This window comes from Pholis gunnellus, assembly GCF_910591455.1.
Source record: "Pholis gunnellus genome assembly, chromosome: 8".
NCBI lineage: Eukaryota > Metazoa > Chordata > Actinopteri > Perciformes > Pholidae > Pholis > Pholis gunnellus.
In genome coordinates this window covers 22,628,696-22,646,812 of record NC_136534.1, presented here as the reverse complement: position 1 = coordinate 22,646,812, position 18,117 = coordinate 22,628,696, and the positions used below count along the sequence as shown (strand labels likewise).

At 44.6% G+C, this 18,117-nt stretch overlaps 1 protein-coding gene across 1 annotated transcript in view; it reads left to right on the top strand.

The window, feature by feature from the left end:
* mtmr11 (myotubularin related protein 11) overlaps positions 1-13,020 on the top strand; it is a 28,013-nt gene extending 14,993 nt beyond the window's left edge. The window contains exons 7-17 of the mRNA XM_079164338.1: positions 1,662-1,809; positions 2,015-2,102; positions 2,708-2,796; positions 3,357-3,484; positions 4,882-4,960; positions 5,078-5,148; positions 6,841-7,013; positions 7,152-7,322; positions 7,617-7,826; positions 8,792-9,109; positions 10,737-13,020. Coding sequence (XP_079020464.1) covers positions 1,662-1,809; positions 2,015-2,102; positions 2,708-2,796; positions 3,357-3,484; positions 4,882-4,960; positions 5,078-5,148; positions 6,841-7,013; positions 7,152-7,322; positions 7,617-7,826; positions 8,792-9,109; positions 10,737-11,204 — 1,943 coding nt within the window. The 3' untranslated portion in view covers positions 11,205-13,020. The remainder of the gene's footprint in view (positions 1-1,661; positions 1,810-2,014; positions 2,103-2,707; positions 2,797-3,356; positions 3,485-4,881; positions 4,961-5,077; positions 5,149-6,840; positions 7,014-7,151; positions 7,323-7,616; positions 7,827-8,791; positions 9,110-10,736) is intronic.
* Positions 13,021-18,117: the final 5,097 nt, after the last annotated feature.

Here is an 18,117-nt window from a genome sequence, read left to right as displayed (position 1 = left end):
CCGATGAGCCTTTCGCCAAAGTCTGTTCTCACTTTGATTTTCACTCGCTCTCGCTCCAGGGAACAGAATGTACCCAAAAAAAACACTGCTCGTCATTTACACAAGACTTCAACTCAGTTCCATCTATTTTTTTGTTTCTGTCCAACTTCACCATCAGGACGAGATGGTACGACTTAAGACTGGAGCGAATATTAAACAGGGAAACATGACGGTTTCTGTGCAGACCAGAATGATGTAAAAAGCTCACATCCTCTCCGGTTGAGGTCGAGAAACGTTCTGCTCTGATGTGACTCAAGGAAGATGCTGTCTTTGAAACCATGCCCAGATGTGAGGAAATCGCTGAGTGGTTTGAAAAGCGCGGCTCAATAACATTTTCATGTGGCTGATTCTGACAGTGATTGAAAGCCTCAGTTTATGAAAGATTAAACCGCAGTAATTAAATGTAATATTGTGCTATCAGAGAGAGAGGGAAACCAACTCAGTGTGTCAGCAAATAATACACACTTTACATCTCACTAATCCAACAAAATGCCCAGTTGAAACTAAGCCACTGGCTGTTCACCTCCACCATATAGAGTAATATGAGCCTGTCTGTACAATACATTATGCTATGTTAAAGTCACGCCAGGCTGACCAGACTGTGGAAGACTGTCAGCAGCTGGATAAATAATGCAGCCCCCCCCCCCCCCCCCCCCCCCCCCCCCCCCCCCCCCCTGAAACAAGTCGCTAGATGACCTACAGTTAAACTCTGCCCCAGGGGTCAAGTGTGACAGTGCGTTGACGGCGTGACTTTAACATTTTCCAAAAGATTCAATCTCAGCCTGAGATGTGATTGTCAGGGTCAGTTATTAGCATTAAATATATTCAATGCGGTGGCACTAAGACACAAGTTTGTAAGATGTTCTTATTAAGGATTCTGTCATTCTACATCTCAGGGCGCGACAGTAACGCTTTAACAAATTGCCGTCCAATTCTTGGCCTGTGGCTGCAATCTGGGGCAGCATAGTGACAGCAAAGGGCAAAATAATTAAAGACAACGTGTGACAACTGAAGCTGGAAATATTTCCCAAAACTGACCTCAACAATTAATCAGCTCTTCTCATGAAACACGAGGCTAGCGCACTCTTAGTTACTCTGATCCACCGTTGGCAACCGTGTGGAGAAATTGGCAACAAATTCTTGGCCAACAACTTTTTTTTTAACATATAAAAAATAAGGACAGCAAAATAACACCCCAAAATAAATAAAGGACTGGCAATTTAACGCTCAATCATCAAATCAAAATGGGGAACAATGCCCTAAACAAGCTCCCAAAGTCCAATGTCACATCTTTAGATTGCTTGTTTTTCCCAACCAACTGTACAAAACCCAAATACATCCAGTTAACGATGATATAAAACAGAGAACATTTGCAAATCCGCACGTTAGAGAAGCTGGAAACAGAAATATTTGAATGAATCAGCCCTTCTCATAAAGCACAAACAGTGCACTATTAGCTACTCTCTGATCAGTCCACTGCAGTAGCTTTATACCACATCTGGGCTCATTTTGCTGAATTGCCATCCCCCATCCCTCTCTTTAGGAAAGATTTGAAAGCATGTCTTTCACAAAATGGATATGTTGTTTGTATAAATTGAGATGTTACTATTTTTTTCTTCCAGAAATGAAGCAGTTTCTAAGCAACCGTCGACGAAACACCCACATGAACTGGTTTGAGTCTGCCTCGGACTGGGAGCAAGAGCTGGAGAGATGCGGGGCCACCGGCTGGAGAGTGAGCTCAGTCAACGACCGCTTCGAGATGTCCACCAGGTAACGAGTAACCCACACGCCTTTGTGTCTGGTACGTTTTTAAATGTGGCACATTATGGATACGAGTCAAGTCTAAGCGCCTGTAAACCGCTCAGTTAGCTCAACTGATGCGTTCTGAAAGGTCAAAGCTGTTTGGCGCTTTGAATACAAACAAAATCTCATCCATCCAAAAAAAACGGCGCATTCTTCTCTTGTTTCCTGTCAGCCTGCCGAGATCCATCGTGGTTCCACAGAAGGTTTTGGACACTGAGCTGAAGAAAAGCTTCGCCCACTTCAATGAAGGACGCATCCCCGTGAGTGCACTTAGTGTTGAGAAATGTTCTGCCACTTCACGTACCACCGCTTGTTTCAGATGGGTTCATTAAAGACCCAGTGAAGCGGAAAGTTAGTGTTTTCATCTTCTCTACTGTGACTGTTCCCCAGTGGAACAGAATATGTGGGCGGTGTTCAGTCCCAAGAGGGATTTAAATACAATCCCTTGCATTTGATTTAATACGGAGCTTCAGAGGACTGTTGCTCCACACACACACACCTCTAAGCTGCAGATTGATTGATGGGTGGATGACATATTATTGGTTGAAACTGGTTGGTTCTAGCTTACGTAAGCACACTTAATATTTAGTTTTAAATGCATGTGAAGTAGTTTTCTTTATATAAAAACACTTTATTTGTATACTTGTTCTACATATTTGATATATTATTCGAACAGACCGCATGTGTAATTCCTGTATTTGTAACTTCATAACCAAAATAACTATGCTGTCATCTTTTTAGATATCGTTTCCTTTCCTATTAACATTCCCGTGAGACAAATTACCAGACGAGCACCGATGCAGCGTGAAGTGCCTTCGGGGAGTTTCAACAATGTGGAACGTGAGATTGTGTTTTGGTGTTGCAGCGCTGGTGTTGGCGACACCCTCGAGGCAGTGATCTACTGCGGATGGCCAGCTTCCAGAACAACATCTACCACGAGAAGGACGACATCAGGTTTGTTGTTTTCCCAAATACATTGTCGGTGCGCGTGTCAGCGTAGGCATTAACATTTGAATGTGTTCAAAGACGACTCGGCTGTAGTCTTGACTGCAGGCTGTAACTCTCACGAGGCAAAGCAGTGGTACAGTGAACTAATGACAGGTTTGATGTCACGCCTTAAAGCTGCCGTCAGTTTATTTTAATCATCCTGTAGAGAAGATGCAGTGTTGTGCTTGTTAGTGTCCTTAAATACAGGAAACCAAACTGCTGAAGTAGTCCTCACTAAAATATCCACTGGCCACAGCCTAAATACTGCAAGCTGTCAAAGAAGCTCGAGACGTCGGTTTAAAAGCAACACAATGCAGCGTCACGTCTGAATAGCAGACTCAACTTGCATTAATGAGTTTTTACAGCTGGTGTAACATTTAAACCAACTGCTTCTGAGGAAATGTTACAGCGTGCTCCGATTCTTTAAGCCGTTTGACTTTTGACGAGGTTACCGAAAAAGGCGTACAACTTGTTCACAAAGTTTGCCGATTGTGTCAGTGTGTTAACAGCCCGCATGTGTTCTGTAGAAACCTGGAGATGATCCTGTTTGGTTGCCAGTCGTCTCTGTGTGTGGTGGTGGAGCTGGGCGAGGAGCTGCCCTCGCCTGCGGACATCCAGCTGGCTCACAGCCGCCTGCGCGCCCTCTGTCTGGGAGGTGGGCACGAGACACGAACACGCACACAAACACCTGAGCAAATATGTGTTCAGGCACAGCATGAAACACAATGTTGCAGAGAGTGAATTGTGACAAATGAAGCGTCCACATCTTTCACTGGTTACATAGACCTCTATCGAGTAAGGTAGGTGGTCTGAAAGATATAACGCGTGTCTTGTCTGCCTAAAAACAACTAGACCCGTGTTGTATATATTTTGTTGAGTTGTGTTACATTACCCCAAAATTCCTACTTTCTTTTGTACATTTAAAATTCTATATTTACTGTTTTTCAGAGTTGTTTTGGGTCTGAAACTCCCAACACTAGCAGCTCAATACAGGCGTTGCGAGATGTCCTTTTATTTTTGTTTTTGTCATGTCGGCACACGCATTCCACGGTTGAGCAAACAGAGAGATGACAAAACTCATGGTTGTCTACAACTACTGGCCCTGGAACTGAAACGCTGACCTGTCTCACACACACACACACACACACACACACACACACACACACACACACACACACACACACACACACACACACACACACACACACACACACACACACACACACACACAACACACACCTCTCTCTTTTGCACACAGACAAAGTGTAAAGGTCACCGATTATCACGGTTCACACGTTTGTCAGCTCCGTGTTTTGTCTTTTGTGGGTGAGTGCTTCACAGAGGATTGTCCTCGTGTGTTTGGTCGGATTACTGGCAGCGGGCTTTGGGTTTTCACAACAACGAGATAGAAAATGAAAATAGACTTTGGGGACTGAATTAAAGGCTAATCTGTCTGAGATTTTTCCATTTAAGGTCCCGTTCAGGATGGGGATGATGTGTTTTGAGGAGGTAGCTTTTCCATTGGTGTGAAATAGTCGTCCAATCTTATCTTTTTAAATAACACATTCTGCTCTGTTAGTAACAGCTAGACTGCAACATTACAATGTGAGTTGACCCCGGTCAGTGTTGCATTGTTAAATTGACTATTTTTTAAGTTGGATCTCTGAGTAAAGCTCTAATGAACGGGCAAAAAGGGGAATTTAGGCATTAAATTGTCAATTTGATGACCCTATTTGCTAAATGAAATTTTGAGAAGATATGCTTATAATCAAGGCTTTTAATAATGTGCAGTAAGTTAACAGCATGTCTTCATCTGAGTATGGACAGAGAAGAAGAGACGTTTTCATCAAGTCTTTCTACATATGTTGAAAACTTGATGTTGGATGCTGCACCTTGTTAGAATCTTTGTTTATAACTGCAAACTATATCTTGTGTTGTTGTGTCTGCCCCAGTCAGCTGGAGTGCAGGGATCCTCCTTACTGAGCCCTTTTAAGGCTTTTATGCATTCGTAGTGATACATAATGTCTGGACATGATCTGTTTTGGCTTCTAGATATCTCCACATCTGTGTCGGTGCCTGATGACAAATGGCTGTCTACCCTGGAAAGCACCCACTGGCTCGACTACATCAGGTAAAACAGCTCTGATTGGCCAGTCTGGCAATCCATGTCATGTAAGGGAAAACGTATTTTTGATGCGATTTGCTGTGTTTTGTAAACGTATTGAGATGAACCCCTCTGTCCCCCCAGGGCCTGTCTGAGGAAAGCTTCGGAGGTTGCCTGCCTGCTCCGTGGCGGTCACCTGACTGTGGCACTGCAAGGTGAGTCACGTGACCCAGAACCCGGCTCGTATTATTCAATCCATTCATTATTCACGGCGCCTCCCTCTCATTAATCCCACATTAGGGCTTGCCCTGAAGTAGCGATAACCTCGGCGACAAGCACACTCCACTGAGCCCACATGCACACTGTCAATAGGCCTCCATGCGCCGAAGAGCACGGTAGCACCAGGCTGCAACTGTCGTGTTTGCGTTCAAAAGGCGAGGTAGACTCCTGATGTGTGTGGTGCCGCCCGAGCCATTAGAAATAATGGGTTTCAGAGCGCAGTGGCGCCGTTGCCGCGTTCTGTGTGAAAGGCCCATAAGACTAGTGAGTGAGGAGTCAGCATTCAGTCAATAGCATAATAAAACAGGCAATAAAAGGGTTTTTTTTTTAGAAAGTTTCGAGTCACCACAACCACAAGAGGTACTTCAGCATGCAGCCATATATGAGCGCCCCAAAATATTCATCAGTTTGCTGCAGCAGAATGCGAGAATAGTCCTGGACAGACACAGAGGTTCACACTCATAATCCTCCTGGAGGAGATAATGACAACATACTTAAATATAAACCCACACGTATGTGCAACAGAAAGTGTACCAGAGCAGGAAGAAGACGTAGCTACTGTGGAAGGTGGAGCGGTACCAACTGTAAATAAAGCGTGGCTCATCGTCACACACCACTGGCTCTTGCACCTTGCTGCTGGAGAGGGGCCGCATACTCCCAAGCCCGCGTCTGAATGTCGCTTTGTCGGAGTGTCCGCCTTAGAACAAGAGGGCCACCGCTATGTGACTGCTTCCTGTGTCCTTTAAATGCTGGCTGTTGTTTGTTGTGGAGTAGAGGTGTCAACTGATCTCCATCTGGCAGTGAGCTGGATCAGGTGACGGGGAAAGCTACTGGTCAGACCAGGTAAACCCAAACGTGCAGTGAGGGTAACCTCAGACTGGAGCTCTGGTCTGCAAAGTCTCCAGCTTTCACCTCCTCAAGTTATTGCTGACTGGTTTATTGTTGTTGTTGAGTCCTTACATTGTCATTGCTGAGGCTACTGAGAGGTTTTTGTTTGCCATCCAAGATGCACTTATAGATGTCTCTCACGCTGAAGGAATAGGGACAAAGAATACAAAAGAAGGGGGATTTAAAGAGATCATATGTTGCAGTAGATTTCCATTTACAGACAGTAGGCTGTTGTTGATCTCTAATCATCTGGTCTGGCTTCCTGTGCAGCATTCATAAACACCCGGAGAGACAGACCCGACACCGCTTACTCAAACAATGGCCTTTTTCAGCTGAGGATGTTTACAACTTGCTGCTGGCTTTCTCTGCCACTCTGCAGCTGTAAGCGACCGAACATCAGGCCCGGCCTTCTCGATGCCTGTTTAGGTTCAGATATCAGTCGTGCTCAGAGTCTCCTTGATGCAGCAGAGATCTGTATCTGGCTGGATCAGCCGTAAATATCCCTCTGCAGAAATGACTCACTACACCAGCCCAAGAAGCCTTGAGGTCTCTCTACATACTTCCTCTTTCTCTTGTTCTGCCTGGCACTGGGTGTTCAGAATAAGCCTGAAGAAGATTAAGAGCAGAATGAAATGGTGGTTGTAAATGAAAGGGTTGTCCAGTAAAATAACTGTCAGGTAATAGCAGAGACGTTTTGAAGAGCTTTCAGTATGTGCTCCCCCGTCTTTTATTCGTTACAGAGGCGGACGACCGGGACATGGGCTGCGTGGTGTCCAGCCTGGTGCAGGTGATGTGCGACCCCCACTGTCGGACCCAGCACGGTTTCCAGAGCCTGGTGCAGAAGGAGTGGGTGACGGCCGGCCACCGCTTCTACAGCCGCATCAACTACCACCGCGACAACGACAAGGAGGAGGTGAGAGCTCCCGTTGGATTGTCAGTGTCACAAGTTTTAACTGTGGAGATTGTTTTTATGGTATTTTGTATTTTTATTTGCACCTTGTAACTAAAGACTTCCCTGCTAACTTCTCTCTTCTCTTCTGTGTCCCTGCAGGCTCCAGTCTTCCTTCTCTTCCTGGACTGTGTTTGGCAGCTCTTGTCCCAGTATCCCTCTCGCTTCCAGCTGACAGATGACTTCCTGTTGGCCCTGCACGACAGCATCCACCTGCCACTCTTTTCCAGCTTCCTGGCCAACTGCCAGCGAGAGAGATGCAAACGCTCCCAGGTACTGGACACCCGAGCGGGGCTTCAGTATTTTGGCAACTCTATTGTGTCGTCGTTATAATAGCGGTATAGACAGTGACACTTTATTCATTTTAAAGTCATTACAATATCATTTGCTGCAGACACTGTTGAGATATTTCTGGATCTATGTGATACTCTCTGTTTTTTGTTTTTTATCATGAAGAAAACAGACCCTAGACTATATAATATATGAGAACACTGGTGCAAAAAGCTGCAGAGAAAGAAGAGTTAACATGAACATAAACATTCAAAGTGCATATTCTACTCTCCCCAGAACCTCGGGCAGTCCTACACACCAGTCAACGGCTGGAGAGACATGGACTCTTCCTCAGACCCCTCCGACCCTCCTCTGCCCTCGGTGTGGGACTGGTCCCTGCAGTACAGCAAGCACAGACGGGACCGCTTCACCCAACCCGTCCCCCCGATCCCGCCTCTCCAACCGCTGCTCAATGGCAACCTCAACACCAACCCAGACACACACAGGGTGGGTAACTGCCTGATGCAACACACCCTCTAGTGGCCAATGGTGGGAGCTTTAGGTTTAACAGTGGCTGACTCCAGAGAGCATCTCATTTTTATTTGTTTTATTTCATTTCATTCGTTTTTAATGTCTTCTGCATGCATCTGTTGACTTAATTGTTTAGATGTTTTTTAACACACAATCTTCACTGATGAATTAAGGTAATAACTTGGGTCAGGTTGCATTGAGGGGGAATCTAGTGGAGCGGTCACCTGTAATAGTAGGAACTTAGCTGTATGTGTTGCATTTGCAAAAAGGACCAAAGTTGTTGCACAAACAGGAAGCAGGCTATAAATAGTAAAGACGTGTGGAAACAGGCCGTTTTGTGAACACATGTGCCAACAACAACATCAACAAGCACGAGTTCACCTTTGTCAGTTCTTGCGCTTGGTTTTGTGATAAAAACGTAGTTTGGAGACCAGCTATTCTCATTTCCTCCTGATGAAAGATCCTAACGTGTGTGACTCACTGTCACCAGTGAGTCATGTAGGGTGAAAACCACAACAACAACTCCAAGACTCCTTGTGTGGTGTGAACGATCTGATGACTATGAAACACGTGAAGCGTGAACTTGACTTTACTGAGCGGACATAGTATTTGCAACAGTCCGCTGCACCCTCTTGTGGTAGTCATGAAACATGCATCCAATTCCAATTGACTCCTTGGGAACAGGCTGAGCATGAAGGTTTAAACTGAGCATCAGCTGATTTCTGAGATGTATTGCTCTCTCTGGTTAGAGGAGTGAAATGGAGAAGTTCAGTCATTATTTTTGAATACATACCTACAGGACGCTGCAGTACATTCACTTTACACTTCATGGCACATGGATGAGACCCACATTACACAACATACGCTTGTTACTGTGAGTGAAACTTATAGAATTAAATTGTTGACTCCCAGTAACTCTTCCTCCCACGTCTGCCCATCAGCTGACTGACACCATCCCCGGCTCAGTGTTCCTCCTCTCTCGAGGCACCTTCTCCTGTCCCGCTAACCTGCTTCCCTGGCGCGGCGGCAGTTCAGGCGTTTACAAGAAGAGCCACCGGAGGGCGGCGTCCTCCGAGAACGTGCCCGGCCTGGAGAGGCTGCTGAAAGCCTGGGCCCTGGCTGAGTTTCCCCAAGGCCTCGCTTCCACCGCCGGACCTCAAGGACCACTTGACCCCTATGAGCCCTTACTGCCGCTCCTCATGGGGCCCTGCATGGGCCTGTGGAAGGAGTGCTACCTCCGGGGGGCGCTGCATGCACAGGTACGATGGCATTGTCCCATAGGTGGTTTGGAATACTTAAATCGCAGTCAGCGTAGCGCCAAATAATTAAGATTCTCAACAAAACACGAGTGTTTACTGACTTTGTTAGTTAGTGGTCTAAAAGGATAAGGAATTTCCAGATGCCCTCTTTTGCTTATGCAGTCAATTAAGATAAATCTAAAGGGTCCTCGGAGGATTATATATAAATAACAACTAAAGATTCTCTTGAAGAAACTAAAGCCCAGCAATGAATTAGCAGCACCAATCGCTGTCTGTCTAATTTAAATATTGCAGGGTGGAGTGTCTACGTGCAGATGTGTCATTGCGTTTGTCAAGGGGGGCAACATCCTCCTCATCATTTTTCTTTTACAAAATATTGGCCCACAAAACGTCCGGAAGGCTCCACACATCTGCTGTGTCACATCCTCTCACATCATCACGTCTTGCTCAAGAGTCTCTTTGATGTGCCGATTAGTTTGAGCTGTTGATCGACAAACTCCTAATACGGAGGCGGTGCAGCCTTTGTGACCGTCTGTGCAACATCGTGCGGCCGTGTGGGCGGATGCAGTCATCCATTGCTGCAGAGGAACAAGTCAAACTGCTAAAAGCCCTAACTCATGTGAACAGTGTAGAGAGATGAGACTAAATTCTCTTCTTCTGTGTAATTGAAGTGTTTCCCCTACAATTTCACACACCATTAAAGTGCCCCCCCCCCCCCCCCCCCCCAGGGCAACAGAAACCCATTTCTGTCTGTTTCTCTCAGCGGCATTCACACAAGATATCTATTCATTCTGAAATCACTGTGCCTGGGAACCTCTGCACAGCTCGACTCTAAAACAAACACCAGTTAGTTTCTTTACCCGGAGAACTGGAGCAGCAACCAATCTTGTTAACGCGGTTGTTGCCAGGAGTTCTCTTGCCTTGTCACAGTTGTATCAACATCTTGACACGACACTTAACAACTCTCATGTATAATGTATTTTAGCACAACAAAGCCACTCTCTAACGGCACCAAACAAATACTACACATCTCCCTAAAACGCTTTTTCTGGCTCTAGATAGGGCCATTTGCCTTTTTTGCGACGAAAATGTTACAATTAACGTTCATAAACTGAAAACACACTGTGAAAGGGTTCAAATTCTAAGACGGAAACTGCTTTATGGTCTGTTTGACTCTAAATGGACCATAACTTACTAAATGAACATCATGCTGTATTGAAGAAGACTTGAAACTAGAGATTGAGACCATAAACTCATGTTTACAATGTTTACTGAGGTAATAAATCAAGAGAGAAGTAGAGTCATTTTCTCATAGACTTCTATACAATCGGAGGAGTCGCCCCCTGATGGTCATTATAGAGAATGCAGGTTTACGGCACTTATGCATCGGCCTCACTTTTCAGAACCCGAGATAATAGGAAATTCATTTTTGGGGGGGGAATTTTTGGCATTTATTGTTAAACGGGTGCACAACATCACTGGGGATGTGATCCAAAAGGCATTTTTTCATTTTGTCTCAACTTTAAGTGATAATTTGTAAGACCCCTCTGGTGGGAGCAATGAGAAGAAGTTAAGTTGATGACCATCTGGTGTAAAAGAAATCAACCATGTTGCCTTCCGTCCTCAGGCGTTCTCCCACCCCGTCTCAGCAAACCACCCCCACCCGGTGGAGCGGCTGGCCCGGGAGGTGCAGCAGCTCAAAGACAAGCTCGCACAAGTGTCCACCGGCACGGATACAAGCCCGCCCACCAAGATGGCCGAGCCCCGGCGGACCGACACCAACCTGAACCAAAACACCAACAACGGCACCTTCCTCTTCCCGGCGTCGCGGCCTCCGAGCACGGCGGCGGCGCCCAGAGCGGCGCCCAGAGCGGGGCCCCCTCCTACCTCCACCAACCACCACACCTCTAGGGGCCCTCCGCCCGCCTCAGCTCCACCATCCAGGCACGGCCACAAAGACAATGGCGGCGGCAACAAGCACACGTTCCTGTTCGGGCACCCTTCTGTAGCAGAGGCCCGCCCTGACCAGTGCTATTACCCAGCACCCAATAACGCCAAGCTGCCTAAGAGCAACGGGTCCTCGATAGCTTCCTGAGGTCTGGTCCTCGTCTGAACTCTCTGATATGATGCAGACCGTTCCACCCTAAGACCCGGTGCTATCAGCAAATCACCTGCCTGCACAATATGAAACTGACCTATCGCTCCCTGGTACCATGTACGGAGGAGACCCAGGCGTGTGTTTCCTCACAAACAGTATTTGATTGACTATAAAGTGATTTTAAAAACAGCATTTCGGTGGCCCGCAGTGAAAAGCAACAGTATGAAATAATCAGTGCATGAGCGCTCAAACTCTGCTCCGCATCGTCTGTGCTGTATTAATAATGTGACAACTGTTTTGTATGTTTGTAAAGAGTATCTTAAGAGTTCAATATTCCATAAATGAAATAGAATAAGAATAAGTGCTGAAGATGCTAAACAATGTATGACAACACAGCTTTAGAAGCACATCTTGCAGGATCTTAACATGCAGTAGAAACTGTCATCATTTGTAAACGCCATGTCACCCCTCAAAACAGACAAGCTTGTAGGTTCCACTTTTAGCTTCTTATCCAAAATATAGATTAGTGGTGTGATAAGGTGGTTCTTAAGGGCGCTTTGACAGGACACCAGGCAGTGAATGGACACAATCTGCCTCACTGGGGTCTGACCTGTGTGACTACATGCTTTATTTTTTACAACTCGCTCTTTATGATGTCGCGTTAATTGTGCAAAAAAAACGCATTCAATTCAGTTTTTGTATCTCAGCTTCAAATAGAAAAGCAGAACGTCATTTGGACAACGATCATTTTTTTGAAAAGCCTCGTTATTAAACTGCAGGCGCTGTGGCCGGTGACTTCAATGTGGAATTTAGGGCATGAGAGCTATTTTGGTACTGCTCTCATATCTCCCCACTTGCGTGCATGCTTGTGAGCAGCGAGAGGCCTGTGTTAGCCTGGATGTGGCTAAAGGCACTGTATATTATTGCATGACTGACATGATTTCAGGGCTTTAGTTATATAATCTCATCTAAACTTTCATCTTTATTATAGTATTAAGTATTTTTTGGCCATTATCGGCCCCAATTTTTTTGATGTCATACATGTAGAGAAGTGTGATTTCTGAATTGTCTCTTACCAAATTTAGTATTGTTTTGATAATTTCTCCATCATTTTGTGGAATACAAACATTCTGCCTTTTTGATTGCCGTATCTTGAGACGGTACCAGTGTTGGAAGCACAGGGAAGCTTGTTTCTTCCCGTTTTTCTTTTATCGTGTTATCTCTTTGTCCTGCCCCGGAGGTGTATTAGTATGCAGCCAGCATTTAGGTCAAGGACTTGGAAGTGTCTGACTTGTATTTAAAGCACAGAGGGAGCAAGCTGGTCCTGCGCCTTTAAAAGATGAACAGGTTGTCGTTCGCATGACGTGGGCGTCAAGTAGATGCACTGGCGTCATTCCCTCGGACGGATGAAATGTATCTGAAGTGAGCGTGTTTTTTTTCTACATTTTATTTCCGGCAGGATAACAATTGTCAGATGTATGACAGAAGCCGACCTTCTCTCATGTCAAGAGGTACCTCACTTGATAGCAGTATGAATTATTAAATTGTTGTAAATATTCATCACATCAATATCAAGGCACATTGATAACAGCTACAATTTCAGAGCTTTCCAGGTGTGATGCCGATGCATTAGCTTGTCTTACATTGAGAAAAAAAACCTAAGAAATGAGGTTTGTCCTGTCGCATAGAACATCTAATTTGATCTTCTGCTACGCCTGTCGGTCTGTATCGTTGTATAATTTAATGTTTTTGGTACGAGCACCACTTCAATTTGCCAGATGTACATATATTTTTTTGTATCAGCATGTTTTGATCCTGATAAATAAAAAGTCTTATCAGTTGATTGAACTCTGGACTGTGTTCATAATCTGTGCCACAAAAAAGAGAAACCCCATTCTCTCTCTTCACAGCTCACAAACTTTATTTTTTTAGCAAAATAAATATTTACATATGATCTGGGACACTTAAAAAGCAGCATGGCACTGTACATTTAAAATTTAAAATCCAATCGCCTCGCATGACATGTTGAGTCACAATAAAACAACTTTTGAGGATTCATGTGCAAAAAACGCTCAATACTTGAATGTACAAAACAGCTACTGCACAGTTAGCTCACGTGAAGCTCTGGTTTGGTCTCGCCAGTTTCCAACATTATGTCGAGTAGAATAAAACAGTGTTCAGTGTTCTTTATACGGAAGAAGGCAGAAAACCTGCATGCTATTCAAAACACGACTGATGTTTTTTCTGTTTCACCACACTTCTGGAAAGAAAAATGAACCAAAATTTTCGTGTGACGACGAGCAAGTTTGCCATGTACTGAGATGCATTTTGGCACTTTTAAAACTTACGGATGTTTGTCTAATGCTTTCTCACATGTTTCGACGACAGAGCAAGAGAGAGAGAGAGAGAGTAACGTACAGTTCATGGCTTTCTTGGCGGTGGCGGCACATTAAAAAGCAACCGGAGTCCTAACTGAAGAAACCAAAGGTCTACATCTCTTCAACTTCACCCCCCCTTCCCCGTACACTGCTCCTGCTGCAAGATGCCATCGGGCCCGTAGAAGTACCCGGAGGAGGACGGGCCGAGGCCTCCCAGCTGCCGGATGGACTTGCACATGGGGCAGGGGTAGTCGGACAGGCCCTCGATGTCCTCGAAGGCCAGGTTGACGATCTGGTCGCAGCAGGGGTCGCAGTAGAGGTGTCCGCAAGAGAGGCGCTTCAGGCGGGCCTCGTAGGTGATGCAGCCCTGGCAGTGCGGCAGGTCGGGGCCCAGCGACAGGGAGCCGGTCAGGGAGCTGCTCTCCAGGCTGCCGGCCTGACTGGAGCTCTGCTTGGTGGGAGACCTGACCAATAGAGGGGAAGGAAGCAGTCAGGATGTGAGCGACAATACAGTCACACAGTGTAGAGCTGCAGCGACATGGACTCAATGAATGGTTGATTATGTTGATAATCCATTCATTGGTTTATTTTTTTATGGAAAGATTTTTATGTTTCCTCGCTGGCGACAGCCGTGTGTGTGTGGGGGTGTGTGTGTTTGGGTTGTCCGTCCGTCCCAGTCTCATTAACACAATATCTCAGGAACGCCTCGAGGGAGTTTCTTCACATTTGGCACCAACCTCCACTCTGGTTCAAGGATGAACTGATTACAATTTGGAGGTCAAAGGTTAAGGCCACTGTGATATTTGGTGTAAATGTCAGTCAATAAACGACGGGAACATAGAGAAAAGAAATGTCAAAGATACGTTTGGCATATTTTATGTACACTGTCTCCATTATATAGGTTGACCACCAGAGAGCACAAGTCTAATTTTCAACTGTAAAAATGTCACTCAGTACACATCATGGTCACAATTCTTTAAAGGCATATTTCTTTTATTAGCTTGCATTTTTTATCAATTCACTGTTCAGCCCATGTGTTGCCCAAAAACAAAATATATTCAATTTACAATTGAAAAAATAAAAATAATCAATTCTCATTTTTACTAACATTAGCTAAAACATTAACAAAATGAATCGGCTAATAACTTCACTGTTTTATAGAATCACTTTAATCGACGCTGCTCTTCTTTAAAGCAGATCAGCTTGAAATTTAAAGCAAACGAGCCAAACTAGGGCTGCAGCTGATGCTAATGACATTATTGATCAACCTGCCAGTTACTTTCTTGATTCATTGACTCATCGTTTGGTCTGTAAAGTGTGAGAAAATAGTGTCAAATGTCAATCAAAGTGGCTTCTTCAGATGTCCTGTTTTGTCCACATCCATTCACTTTACAGTGATTTAAAACAGAAAAGCAGTACATCCTCACATGGAGCCAGAGAATGGTTGACATCTTTGTTTGAAAAATGACTTCGAATGATTCATCGATTATTAAAATAGAAGCTCAGTCCCACGAGACAGCATGTCGTACTCGGCGCACATGGAGACAGGCTGGGATCAGGCTTTTCCGGTGCGCACACACTAAATGGAGATTTGTTCCAGGGAATAAATAACTGGTAAAACAAGAAGTGGTCTCGGTCGGGGTGGAGCTGAGCGATTGAAACTGTGGAGGTGTGTGTGTCTGCTGGTTATTTCTTGGTCTTGACAATGAGACTGCATGTTCTGTAGCAGACCTGGACCTGCAGTGAACACCTGTAATTAAGGCAAATCGTCCTCATGTTGTCTTGACGGTTAATAAGGCGTGCTATTAAAATGGACTCAGGCCTCTGATGTTAAGGGACTCCTTATAAATGGATGGAAAGGGTTTTCATATGCACTACTTTCTTAGATGACATGAACTCTGCAGCAACACAAACTGGCCTTCAGTTTAGGCAAAGCTGGATACAATGAGAGCAAATAATGACTCAAATGTTTGACGAGATTTCCTTTTTAAATAAATCTAGTTCTGCCTGATTTGTCACAACCTGCTGACATTTAGTCGTTGCAAACATTAAATCTGTCCTCAGTTACAGAGCGTTGTCCTTAGCAGTGAGGATTACACAATTAAGGATTATACCAGTGGAGATTTTTTTTTAAAATACAAGCAAATATGAGAGAGAAATAAACAGGTAGACTCACAGGAGATTGGAAGACAGGAGCTCACTAAATTCATTACTGATGGCCACAGACGCACACCAGGAATATTCTAGGAATATTAGGGAATGCAGGTTATATCCGGTGAAATACAGGCTGATCATTCTCCACTCACTTTGACGACGATGAATCTTTAAAGCAGTCGAATCGGAGAGCTGCTAGGATCCTCCACAGCAGATCCATGCCCGTTCCTCTCATGGTAAAATCCAAATTTCATCGACCTGGTTTCTGGCGAGCGTCATATTTTTTGCAAAAAAGATAACACGACACCGCTGAGTCTCTGTTGTCTTTAACATTCAGGACAAAATAACCCAGAATAAAAAGGGACCCTGCGCCACCCCCAACTCCCACGCTATGTCTTTAAATGTGCGAACGAAAAGGATGCGCCATCATCATCATCATCGTCGTCCGCAGACATTTGAATGGAGGTAAACAAAGCGCTTCTCTCGTTCCTGTACGTGTTTGAGTCGCTGGTTTCTTCCTCTTCCTCTTCCTCCTCCTCTTCCTCTTCCTCTTCCTCCTCCTCCGTAGCAGTAGTAGCAGCACAGAGCGGACGCGGAGAGGCGCAGCTGAGGTGTTTCTTTCGAATCAATCAGAGCGAGAGAGACACACGTGACACACCAGACCTCACTAATGAGCTCTATTACGGAGAAGGGGGCTTTAATGGCCTCAAAGTACCTCAAATACTCACCAGGTTTAGAAATGAAGAGGTGATGTGGCACCGAATAAATGTTAAATATTCACCACCATCACTGATAGGTGATTGGTAGGTGATCTGAATATTATTTTAATAGGCTATTATAATGTGTCAATATAACATTTTGATATAACAACCATTAAAAAAAAGGAAGAACATTCCTTTAATTGCACAATTAACTGTCTGTCATTGTTCAATGCTATGTCATATATTTTCAAGTGCACGAGCAGAGATTGGGAGTATTTTGATTGCCTCTTAGGCTCATAGCTAACGGTGCTAACGGCGCTAATAGTAGCTGCGTTCCAAATCGCATACTTTTTCTTTTTACTTTTAGTACACACTGCAGCTGCCCTCATGTACTATTACTGTTGCATGCAGTATGCATTCAATTGGGACATTTAATACTTCACCATTACATGGCACCTTGAACTTTGACCCTCGTCCTCATTTATGTGCTGTGCAAAGGATTGTGGGTCAGAATAGCAAGAAAAGCATGCTGGCTTACATACTGCAAAATGTGACCTGGTGTAGTAAAATTTATATTAAGGAACTATATTATATATAAATATAAATATATATAGACATTTGTACTGTAAGCCTTACCTAAGGTAACCACTAGATGGCGACAAGTATTTACCCTAAAAACAAACTACAACCATGTTATCAGTCATCATGTTCTGCCTTAATGACAAGAAGTATATTTCCACCATGAAACATTACAAATACTCTACACTGTGACTGTTGGTTATCATGAACACCAGCCAACACAGTATATCCCACAAGCTCCCGTAGATATAAGAATATTTTGTCAGAGGTTGTACAGGATTTGAACGCCTCATGGAGATTAATGAGTTGTATTGCATCATGGTTACTCAACACATCTACCAGTGTAGTTTCACATTTAAGCGCCTGTTTGCTGCTGTGATTCATTACATTACGTTTACAGCTGCAGATAAGGGCTGGCGGAGTCATTAGACTGGCCCTGGCTGCCTTATTGTGTCCAGGAAATTTGATCCTGTCTGGAGAGCAAATTGTGTGTCAACCAGCCTTGACCTTGCTGTTTTGTTAAGGCAGGTAAAGAGGACACAATCAACAACCAATTGAGAGTAAACAGCTGCAGACACACATGCAGTGTAGAGCTGCAGTTGGTCTCTGGAGGTTTATTTTGGTTTTGTGGAGATGATGATGTGGTGTGTCAGGGCTTCAGCCGCCGCAGGGAGACGCATGCAGCTGTGTTCATCTGCTTTGTCGCAGTACCAACAGGTTCTCTTTCCGACGGTGTAGAATGTCAAATGATGATTGGTTCATTGATCACATGCTGAAATCCTGAAACTGATTAATCGACTAAACGTTCCAGCTCTATACATTCTCCCAGGGGTGGACTCGGGCTGTTTGAGGGGCAGGGCCGCAAAAATATAAAAAGGGCACCGGCTGCATGAGGTGGGGCACCAAGCAGAAAGTTTTCTAGCATGTAGACTTTTTATTGCACTTTTGCTGAAACTTACAGGCAACACAGTGTTCAAATGTTAATTATGGTAGATTTGTGTAATTTTAACATCATGTTTCAGCAATAAATGTACATTTCTAAATATGGACTGGCTCAAGAAAGTGTGTCATTTGGAGTTATTTTTCAAGGCTGCATCA